Source organism: Dermacentor albipictus, chromosome 2 (genome assembly GCF_038994185.2).
Source record: "Dermacentor albipictus isolate Rhodes 1998 colony chromosome 2, USDA_Dalb.pri_finalv2, whole genome shotgun sequence".
Lineage (NCBI taxonomy): Eukaryota > Metazoa > Arthropoda > Arachnida > Ixodida > Ixodidae > Dermacentor > Dermacentor albipictus.
This window is the reverse complement of record NC_091822.1, coordinates 188,680,409-188,692,541: the sequence shown is the minus strand read 5'-3', so window position 1 is coordinate 188,692,541 and position 12,133 is coordinate 188,680,409. Positions and strand designations below refer to the sequence as shown.

At 47.4% G+C, this 12,133-nt stretch overlaps 1 protein-coding gene across 2 annotated transcripts in view; it reads right to left on the bottom strand.

Annotated features, from left to right (window-relative positions):
* Positions 1-12,133, bottom strand: part of LOC135919724 (neuronal acetylcholine receptor subunit alpha-7-like) — a 328,023-nt gene that overhangs the window by 315,265 nt on the left and 625 nt on the right. For both annotated transcript variants that reach the window (XM_065453597.2, XM_065453589.2), the window contains exon 1: positions 11,373-12,133. This exon is cut by the window's right edge. In XM_065453597.2, the coding sequence (XP_065309669.1) occupies positions 11,373-12,133 (761 nt within the window). The remainder of the gene's footprint in view (positions 1-11,372) is intronic.

Sequence of the window (12,133 nt, the reverse complement as noted above, 5' to 3'; positions counted from 1 at the left end):
GAGCACCGACCGAGTGGGTCGTCGAGTTCTTATGCGCGAGTCGAACAATGACAGATATGGTCGGTGACACAATGAGAGCAGCTGTCTCGCCCGCGGCACCACTTATCCGACCTCGCAACGACACCTTTACACACTCCTCTCCACACCACCTCGGGGATAAGAAAGGGTGCTTTAATCTATCCCAGGTGACTTCTCATTGTTATTATTATTCGTACCCGCGAATGGCGAGCTTTACTTATGTACTAGAATTTACGCGATATGAATTGCATTATTATTATTATTCGGTTTGAGCACACACTATACATAGATATACTATATTAGGGACATAGAAGGATTAAGAGAAGAAGAAGGTGGGCAACTGACACCTAGATGGGCACAACGCCAGCGTATGCACTTTAGGAGGGAGCGGATATGAACAATAATAAAAAGAAGGGAAGTAAAGAGAAAAGAAAGAACTAAGTGACAGGTCATAAAGAGTTTAGTAAATTGACGACGAAATTAATCAATTTTGAGCACGAAACACTGATATTCTTGAAATGACCCACGGTGCTAGAGGAACAATGGATTTCGCTAGAGCCAACGTTTCAGCGCGGTGACTTGTTCTCGTCAGATGCTCTGATGAACAGAAGTAGCCTTGTCGAAACGCTGGCACTTCAGCGACAACTATTGTTGCACTACTACTGCGTGTCATTTCAAGCCTCAAGCTTCCTGTAAACGTCTGTCTTGTTTGAATTTCAACTGTTTTAAACAAAAGCATTGTGCGGTAACGCAACTGAAGCACGTGATCAAGTGTGTTCGAACTATTTATGTCGCTGGAGCCAATGTAGGCTACAGCGTGAGACATTCCTCGTTCGACTGCTGTTGATCACTTCCAAGTCCCCATCTCCCTACGAGGTCGAGTGTGGTTTCAAATGAGGTACGCGTACACATTATATATGACTGGCTATCGTTGCCTGACAGAAAGAGAAACCCAATTAAGGCCACACTACACTTGCAGCGCGACTCGAGCACGAGGCTGCGAGGCATTCTCGAAGTACAGGGATTGTTGGGATCGTTCACTTGGCACTACGCACGATAAGAAGAATTCAAATTGAAATGGAACGTTGCAAAATACGGGTCCGAGAGGATTATGCAGGATGCTCCGAGTTTCTCACTCGTCCCAGTTTGCTTGACGGCAGTCAGTGAACAATGATAGCGCGGAACGCGCGAAAGCAGCCGAATACAAGATGTCGAAATAAAGCCACGCATGTCAACACGAGCTCAACCCACCGCCGCTTCCTCGCTTCAAAATTGGGCGTTGTTACGCGCCGCCAGCGCCGCTCATTGTTTTCAACGCAGCATCGCGATACCGTGACTTGTGCCGCTATCTACACAAGCACGCACTCGGCGCAGGCCGCTTGCCACAGCATTTTGGGGAGCGTCATGGGCGTTGCTCCTTTTTTGGGACATTGTATTCGCCGTCGAATGCGAGCAGTGCAGACGTGGCGTATTCTCAAGCCAACCCTTTCCTTTCTTTCAAATATGTGGATATCGTTTTTCCCATAACTCATCTTGCACCAGGTAATTATTATATTAAATAAATTCGAGGGTTTTACGTGTCAGAACCACGATCTCATTATGAGGCACGCCGTTGTGGGGGACTCCGGAATAATTCTTGACCACCTGAGGCTCTTTAACGTGCACCTATATGTATAACTACACGGGTGTCTTTGCATTTAGCCCCCATCGAAATGCGACCGCCGTGGTCAAGATTCTGATCCCGCGACCTCGGTTAGCAGAGCAATGCCAAAGCCACTACGCCACCACGGCGGCTGCTTGCGTAGGTAATGGGACGATGAAGAAACGAAAAAAGGCACCGAAAGTTTGAGCAGGGGACTACCTTTTCGGTCACCCACGAGATATCATCCAAGTGATAGTAACCCAAGAGTGAATATAGAAATTCCAATGAAACTGGAGGCGTGTTAAGGGTCGAATTTATTTCTTGACGCCATCTGAGGGTGTCGCCAGAACTCTCGGAGGTCCCGAGCTTTGTCAGACTCGGGTAGTTTTGCATAGCACCCCTGGCTGCAAACTGAACGGCCCCTGCGTAACGGACCCAAAGTTCCCGACCCTATGAGCTGTATTCAGGCAAGACGAGTCGGTCAATCAGAGCGCAGATCAGAGGGACGGCTGTGAGTCGCAACGAACAGTGCCGCTAAGCAGTTCCACTGCGGCGCCCTTGCGGGCGACGTGATTCGGTGGCACTGAGACACGCCATGCTCGTTTTCAGATTGAATCAGCGACGCGCGCCTTCCTGTGAATCCAGCTATATCATACCAACTGCGAACACACAAGTGTCCGGCATGGTGACCCAGTGCCTACAGTGTTGTCTTGCTGATTCGAATACCGATCGGAATGCCCTAACCCTTCGGGTGTTCCTCCTATACCCAACCCTACTCTTTCCTCTTGGGAGTCTGCGCTGCTCAGCACAAGCCGGCAGGAACAGCAACGGCTGATCTAGCGGGCTCGCGAAGTCGCGCATGGCAATGGAGCCCTGGACTGAAGGCCCCGCTCACCGAGAAAATTGCCTACTTGTTTTGCCAAATAAATGTTTAATCTCTCTCTCTCTCTCTCTCTCTCTCTCTCTAGCAGCTGTATTCCAGTGAGAGCGAAATGAAAAAAAAAAGAAAGCTTCCATACATTTTGCTTTTGGGGCTCATGTTAAAGAACCACAAGTAACATAAGTTATAATCTGGAGCCCAACACTCTCTCAAGGGCCGTCACTTGCGTTGGTAATTTGATATTAACGCAGAAAGAAAGGCAATGCCAGCTATGGCTCCGCGCATGCGCACTACACTGCCGACACATGCCTGCGGCAGAAAGGCCATTCCACATCCGCTGCCAAGGTTTGTGAGTGGTAGCGCTGGCTTACTCTCCCGGGGTTCTGGTAGGAAACATAAATAACCAAGAAAGTGGATGGGAAAACGGCGCCGCGGTAGCTCAATTCGTAGGGCATCGCACCCGAAATGCGAAGGTTGTGGGATCGTTCCCTACGTGTCGCAAGTAGTTTTTTCGTCCACTATCACTTCCATTTATATATCATTTCTTTAATTTATTTAACAAGTACAAGTAATTTCCCCTGCGCCCGCTAACGTGTGATCTGTTCATACATGGATTCTGTCCGATGCACCTTTAGGGATTTTGCTCGTCCTTTGTCCTCTTTGAAACTTGAAGCAAATCGAAGCCTTCTTTTAAATTTTTATTTTTATTGATTTTTTTCTTCCTAACCAAGCGCATATCGCGCTAAAGGTATTTAGTATCCGTTCTCATTATAAGCGACGAAAGCGAAGAAATATGAACCCAGCGCAAATGACCTTAAATGTGGCTAATTTTTGTTAAAAAGAAAAAATGCAGCGTCTTATAGTAAGGATGAAGTAACCTTAATTTCTCACAGTTGTACTTTCTTTTAGTGTGCAGCGAAGTTAGTTTTATACTTCGAAGTCTCTGAATTAGAGGTTTCTCTTTTGCGTTATTTGGTAACCGTTAAGGTCGCCAATCACGACTCGAAAGCGTAACAAGTTGAAGTTTTAGGTTTTAATTTAGCGAATTTTCAGTAACGATGAAAATGAAGGCTGGTCGTCACATGATGCCAATGATAAAAAATTTGCCAGAAACATCGAATAATGAATAATGTTATGTTGTAACCTCCCATTCCTAATTATAGAGTGCTCGCGAAATCGCCGTACAAGCGCAATCAGAAGGACGAAGTACACAAAATGACAAAAATAAAAGCGCAATTTTGAGTGCCATAGGTTAAAGAATTTGTACGTCAATTTCTTGAGACGGATTACGAGGGAAAATGAAATCCAGGGAAATATCGTAACAAAATTTTAGTTTACCGCCCTTGGAGCTTCTGAAGTTTATTTGCGGCAGTCTCACATCTTCTTAATCTGATTATCACAGTGGCACAGTTCACTGTTTCTTGCGTGATTTCATTGTCTCTGCCGCATAAATTGTTTTCTAAGTAATGACGCTGACGCAAACCACGCAAGAGTGTTCCTTTCTTTTTTTTTAGCTCACACCGCTACCTAAAAATGATGACGGAAGAAAATACATCGATGCGAAAAAATGTTCGATTGGTTGCTTCCGTCCGTACCTTTTTTTATATATATAATTGTGATGCGGCCGTGATTGTTTTTTGATCGTCACTCCACTTATCACAAAAAGACCACGAAGAATCCTCAGTTTTGCACAAATCTGGACAAGGGGGAAATCTGGCGTTGCAGTCGTTCGGTCACCACAGAAATCGCGGATAGTATTAATTTATTCATTTGTTCGTATACCTGCAGTCGCCCACAGATCAGTATAGCAGGTGGGGTTAAGGTATTCTATATGAGAGGAAGCGGGCATAAGGTAAAAACGAAATTTGCAATAACAAAGAATACAAGAAGTACAGAACAACTCCATACCAAAATGCAAGAAATGCAGTACTAAATGTGACATAAAAAAGCGATAAACTGTACGAGGAGAGCATCAGCTGAACTTGTATCGGATATAAGCGGGTGAGTCACTGTGAAAGCACGTTGCAGCTTTATTAAATGTCATTTGTGGCGCAACTGTGTTGCGTGCTTGGACTCACGAGGAGCAGGCAAGTGGTTTGTACCTGTGCACGTACGTCGTTTCATTGCGTAATATTTCGTGATTAAAAATACTACCACACGTGTCACTAAACCTGAACGGCGTTCGGTAAGCAATCCTCACCGCTATTTTCTTTTTTGGGAGCTATACAATTGCTCTCGTTAGTGACGCCCTGAATTCCTTTGAATATGAGAAAAATTTCAAGCTTTGCAAAGATTTTACTACACTGCGGACACAAAAGTGATCTACATGAGCATGCTCAATGCACCTCTATTTACTGATTTTAACAACTGAAGTTCACCGAGAGATTCAGTACTCGCTCTATTACTTAAGGTCTAAATTACTGATTATATCCATACCACGATTTTTCTGGCAGAAAGCTTCAGATAGGTTAGTTAAGGGTCCACGAGGTCATTCGAAGCCTGAAGTAGGAAGCTTAGGCAAATCCATGTGCTGCCCATAGTTCACTTGTGGGATGAAGCACCTCCGACGAAATCCGCACAGGCTACTAGTGAAAAAATTCCCAATGTGGTTTTTAAGGTCATAAGACGGCAGATGCATCGAAACACACTCTGCGATTAAAATTTGATGAAACCGGATAAAGTGCTCCCCCTCCTCCCCCCCCCTCCTCATGAACAAGCTCTCTATATATTAACACCGCTGGCAATATGACCGCGCTCATGTTGCTTTTGTTTCCAGTTTCTTCCTTTGCAGATAGTCGCCGCCACCAGAGACCCCTATGTGACGTCACTCTACCAATCGCTTACATCTACACTAGAAGAAAAATTGGCACCATCTGGAGCTGATGTTGTCCTTAAGCGACATTCGTCATCTATTTTGCGCGCATTTATTATCGTGCATTTGTATGCGTGCATTTTATGCGCGTATGAGCCTGACGTAGCGTTCCTGACAAGAACTTAGCGAGCGCAAAGTAAAAGAAAGGAAATGCAAGCAAGATGATTATTGCTCGGCGACGAGATAAGCTCTAAAGGGTGTATAGAAATTTTAGAGTACAACACGCCAAAAGTAACGAGGCCGCCTTGGACAAAATAGGTTCACCTATCGAAACGTCGGCCAGCCTGTCTGTGGCACTTTATTGCGGTTCATCTAACTCTAGCGTATTAGTATATGAACATGTATGGAGCAAGAATATGCAGCCGACGTAAATACTAAATACTTTCCGCCTCACTGCCAGTTATGAAAAGGAGGGCGTAATTCCCCACCACGTTTTATCGATAGCCGATCTATTCACTATTGTCGCGTGCAAATATAGGGGCACGTGCGAGATGACAGCACAAGGGACTCGAAACTAAGTGGGGAATTCATGCGCACCTGAAACGGCTGCGAATCGAAGGCGGCTGCTGTGCATGACCGGGCGTTATTTACTGTGCCGGCGACGAGACAGGGTTCGAGTATCTTTGGTGAGCAGACTGCCTGATTCCTTCGGACAGGTTGCAGATAAAGCAAGACATGGCGGTGACTCGCTGAATGCGTTAGCGATGATGGCCTGATGACGTTGCTATCATGCTTAAGAGAGAGGGTATGTACAACTTAGCTTATTATTATTATTGAAGTTATTATTATTATTATTATTATTATTATTATTATTATTATTATTATTATTATTATTATTATTATTATTATTATTATTATTATTATTATTATTATTATTATTACCTGGTGCCGGTTGTAACGCTATTAGAACTCGCAGCGGTGGCTCAGCAGCTATTGCCTTTTGCCGCTACGAATAAAGTCGTGGGTTCGATAAATCTAGCCGCCGCCTCCACATTATGACGAGTGCGGAAGAAGAAAGCGCTCGTGCACCGTGGCGCCACGCCTACATCAAGCTCTTATTAGAAAACCCTCTGTCTCTCTCTATTTTCTCTTCTCTCTCCTACTGCGCGTAAGCTGCTTTCAGAAGCGAAACGCCGCCGGTAATAAATTATTAGGTTTCTTCGCCTACTTTACTGGGTTTCGCGTGGTCGTCTGGAAACTGCTGGGTTGGAAAGAGAAGTTCAATAGAATTAACGGAACATCTCGGAATCGACAAAGCTCAGCGATTCGCGACAGTGAAGTGACGAGAGACACGAAAATAAAGAGTTCTCAAAAGCAACTAACAGAAATACACTTAGAAGTACAGTCCATATTGCACGCAAACAGTTTGTAGGACGGTCCAGAAGTAAAATGCCCGTCGGTCGCAAACAGTAGATTCAAAGACAGTCAACAAGGAAACTGGTCACCGACACAAAAATATAGTCGCTGTCTCGGCGGATATATTTGCGGACATTCATAGGTAAAGACATATGGGCTGGTTCATATGTAGGTTAGGGAGGTCTAGGATTCACCTTAACTTGAAGAGAGAAAACGTAAAACTGGCCCAGAAGAAACAGGCAAACTTAGACGCAGTAAGGATAAAAGCAAACCAATTCAGGATGGTACTTGCAAACAAATACGAGGCCTTAGAACAGCGAGATGAAGATCACATAGAAGTAATGAATGAAACAGTAACTAGGCCGGCTTCACAAGCAATCAATACGTAAGCTCTCCCAAGTAACGAAGGACCTAATAAAGAAACGACAAAGGATGAAAGTATCTAACTCAAGAGATCATACAGAATTCGCGGAACAGTCAGAAATGATCAACAAGGAAAAAATAACAGATATTCAAACTTATACCTTAAGAAATACTCAGGAAGCAGTAAAAAATTGATCAAGCATGAAATCAGTGAGAAGAAAACTTGGCCTAGGACAAGCGAATGTATATGCACTGAAAGGTACGCAGAGTAATATCATCAACAATTTCGAAGACATAGTAAAAGCAGTGGAAAAATTCTATAGTGACCTGTACAGTACCCAGAGCAGCTACGATATGTGTATTCGAAGTAGTAATGAACAAGTTATATCTCCATATATAACTATCTATGAAGTTAAAAGGGTCTTGCAAGACATCAAACGAGGAAGAGCGGCAGGAGAAGATGGAATAACAATCGATTTAATCACAGATGGAAGAGACGTAATGCTTAGAAAACTGTCGGCTGTTTATACGAAGTGTCTACCGACTGCAAGGGTCCCAGAAAACTGGAAGAATGCAAACATTATAGTAATCCACAAAAATGGGGACGTTAAATGATGGTACAATTATAGGCGCATTAGCTTACTTCCAGTACTGTGTATTGTGCAGTATTGTGTAGTGTATTGTATTGCGTAGCTTTTAATCTGCGTCTTCTTACGTAACAATATTCACCAAGATAATTTCCAATAGAATAAGGGCAACCCTAGAATTGAGTCAACCAAGAGAACAGACTGGCTTCACGAAGAAATACGCTACAATGGATCACATCCATGTCATCAATCAGGTAATCAAGTCATCCGCAGAGTACAATCAGCCTCTATATATAGCTTTCATAGATTAGGAAAAGGCATTTGATTCAGTACAGATACCAGCAGTTATAGAGGCATTAAGTGATCGAGGCGTAGAGAAGGTTTGCGAAAATATCTTGGAAATTATCCACAGAGATTTCACAGCTACTTTAGTTCTCCACAAGAAAAGTAGAAAGATGCCTGGAAAGAAAGGGGTCAGTCAAGGAGGCACAGTCTTTTCAATGCTATTCGGTGCATGCTTGGAAGAAGTATTCAAGCTATTAAACTGGGGAAGGCTTAGCAGCAAGGATCACCGGCAAATCTCCCGGCAACCTTCGGTTTGCAGTTGTCCTGTTCAGTAACGCTGGGGACGAGTTACAACAAATGACCGAGAACTTAACAGAGAGAGTGTAAAAGTGTGGTTGAAGAGTAATATGCAGATGACAAAGACAATGATCAATAGCCGGGCAAGGGAACAACAATTCAGGATCGCTGAAAGTTATATCGAACTACCAGCGAAGTGACCTATACAGTCTTTGTATGCTAACAAAGTATGCATGTGTATTTATATGCACTATTAACTTCTCACATAATACCTTTACATATAAATGTCGGCTCATATGAAACGTTAAAGCGCACCGATTTCTTGAATGAATGGCAAACTACATTTAACGAATTCTTCGATTTACTTGTGTCTTCGATTTAATCGCTTGGCATTTGCCACTGGGTTCTTCTTGGCCATTTGTCCACGATAAGCGCGTCCCACTACGTACGATTTCTAGACAAAACAAGAAGAAATTACCGTTAATCCTATTACTCGAATTCTATATTCAGTTTACTTTGATTTAGTCATTCGGTGTGTGCTACTTGAGCTGCGCACTATTATTTGTTGCATCGAATGAAAGTAAACAAAATTGTATGCGTCGCTGATGGAATCGAATCCTGGGGTATTACGTGCCCAAAACCACGATTTGATTATGAGGAACGCCACAGTGGGGGACTGCGAATTAATTTTGACCACCAGGATATCTTTAATGTGGCCCCAATGCGCGGGACACGGGCGTTTTTGTCATCGAAATGCGGCAGCCGCGGCCGGGATTTGATTCCGCGACCTCGTGCTCAGCAGCGCAGCACCATAGCCGCAAAGCCAACGCGGCGGGTGCGTCCCCTTCAGTTGTAAAGCATTTAATTAAATGGTCTTCAAAAGCTCCGCTCGGCATAGATTACAACATGTGAGATGGATCCGCAATTTTTTTTACCAGCCACGGTGGCTTAGCGGCTATGGTGTTGCTCTGCTAAGCTAGAGGTCGCGGGATCAAATCCCGGCCGCGGCGGCCGCATTTCGATGGAAGCAAAATGCATAAACGCCCGGGCCCCGCGCATATTGGGGGCACGTCAAAGATCCGCTGGGGGCAAAAATTAATCCGGAGTCCCCCACTACGGCGTGCCTTGTAATCAAATGGTGGTTTTGGCACGTAAAACCCCAGAATTCAATTCTGCAAAATCAGTGGTAAGACGACTTCACAGATCACAAATGCTTGTCAAGGACAGCGTATACCGCGTTTTCTGCAAGGAGCTATATGCGCGTCTAAAAACGTAACGCGGTTATATGATGAACTTTGTTAACGGCATGTTCGTACACGAAAGCAACACTTCTTTTTTGTACTTTTTGCGACACTGAACACGAATTCACCGCAGTTTAATGCAACAACACTTTTTGTGCTGATGTGTCTGCACAACTTAAAAGAACTGTACCTGAGATGGAGATGTCCAAGCCCTCCGCTATATGGTGTATAAGTACGTCCGGAGCGTTAAGGCCATTCAACAAGCCTTCCGAAATGCCACACGTGAGCGCAAAGCTCAAAATCAGCTCGCGTTTGGTGCAAGGTGTGAGACCGGGCTAGCTGGTATTCCATGCTGATGTGACCAGCACAAGAGTGGACACGGGACAATAGCAAGGCGACAAGGACAAGCGCTGATCAGCGCTTGCGCTTGTCGCCTTACTATTGTCCCGTGTCCACTCTTGTGCTGGTTACATCAGTCGTCTTTGGTGTCTGTACGTATCGTACAACCCAGCAGAAGAGAATTGATGTGCAAAAAAGTCAACAGATACATCACCGACGTATCGGGCGCGAAGCGTCCGATTCGGTGTCGCAAATGGAAGACGAGTTCATCACAAGGTCGTGGGTTCGGTCGCATTTTAATGGGAGCAGAAAGCTACCTGCTGCGCTGCCAGCAATACTATATGGTCGAAATTAATCCGGCGCACTTCTACAAGTGCGCTTTATAGCGTTTAACCCCGTGAGCCTATCAACGAAAGAAGGTGCAGTCATTGTGTTCATGAGTAAGCCTAAGTTTCCATCATCACTCACGCGCCTCTGTCGACGAGAAGCAAAGGCGATAAACGTAGAGCGAGCAGAAGGGCCGTGAAGAATGACGCGGCGTGATTAATGCGACGGTGGTGGCGTGCCGCACCACCGCCCGCTCCCCCCCCCCTTTCTTTTTTATGTCTGCTTCGTCACCCTTCCGTGGCTCGCAATCACGCTAGCGTTGCTCGCCGACCACGGAGTGCAATGCGTAAATTCAAACCCGAATCGGTAGCACTGTGGATCAGATTTCTTATTCCTGGTGGAGAGCACGACGTGGCATATGTGCTTATAATCTGCCTCTTCAAATTCCGTTGCTCCATTACTCGTGTCCGAAAGTGAGTTACGCCGGTATGGCATACATTTTTCGTCCTGTAGAAACACTCAGAGTAGGGGACGAGTTGGCGACTCGCGCGGGGTGGCACCGCAACTCACGTGTCCAAAGTATAATGTGCATGCGAGCGCAGCGTTCGGTCAGCAAAGACCCGGCGTGTTTCAACTAGTTCCGGACACAGTCGCTCCTGGCGAAAGTGCTCAGCGACGTTCGCTCGTGATCTCCGCGTGTTAATCTAAGGCCAGATCCGGAGTGAGGTACACTTGGGCCTAACGAAGCAGTACACAAGCCAGCGGTCCTCGTATACTTTCCTGCTACTGCACCTCCAAGGTCCGGTGGATAGGGGGCGCGCGAATCACCGCAACATTTTGCTCCGGTAAGCATTGCGCACGAACGAAGAGTGTGTTCCGGCACACTGGCTCGCGGTCACGATTTCGGTAGAATTGTGCCGGTGAGCGATGCAGGAATGAGTGGCAACGATAGCGCAGTACACCTGGAACGGCTCGCGACGATTCGTCGATCGTCTGTCGCCAGCAGACGTAACCTGTACAGGCGGTAGTAGCACACCCGGCACGTTGAGCGCGTCTGCGAAGTACAGACACTGCCGAGCTGCTCGCCAGCTAGCAAGTGGAAGGCAGGGGAGGTCCACGTCTCCCGTTAGGGTTTGAAGACAGCGAGGAAAGGCGCTGGACTCACTTTGCGGCGTGGTGAGCAGCACGGCGATCCATAGCAGGTTGGCGCAGAAGCCCAGCTGCAGCGGGGTCAGCCCTCCGTTGCCGGGGCGCATGGTCCGCGTCGTCGTGCGCCGCGAGCGGTGGGCCTGCCGGGCGAGGCCTCCTCCAGCTGCCGCCGCCGCCGAGAAGCAACAGGCGGCCGCGGCGGCGCGTGAGCGCGGCGTCAGCACAGCAGCAGCAGCCGGCGGCAGTGGCCGGCAGCGGCGACAACAGGTGCCGCCGCCGCCTCCGTCTTCTTCGCCGCAGCGGCGGGTGAGGGTGCAAGCAGCAGCGCGGGGGGCCCGGCTCCAGAGCAGGGCCCCGGGCTCGAGCCGCCGCCGCTCATCGGCCCCGCGTTGGGCGGCCTGGTCGCGTCGTCGTCGTCGTCTCAACGCTGGGCGCCGCCGCCGCCACCGCCTCCTCGCGTGGCTTCGCCGCTCGAGAGCGCCGCGACGCTGCCGCGTCCGACCACGGCTCGGCGCGCGCGTTCGCCGGGGCCCGCGGCGCGGCGCTGGACCGCGGGCGCATGCGCTCCTCCCGAGGTGCGCGCACCGGCGCGTCTCCTTGCGAAGGGGCACCTCGTGCACTGCTGGTCTTGTTTCGATACGGGGGAATCTGCGGGGCACTGGGTCGAGCCACCTCTTCAGCAGACGGCGACGACTGCGTCCAACGCGATTGCGCGACGGATATAGGCAATGACGAGAGAGTGCCGTCGTGATTGACTGTCGGCTTTGCGCGCCAAGG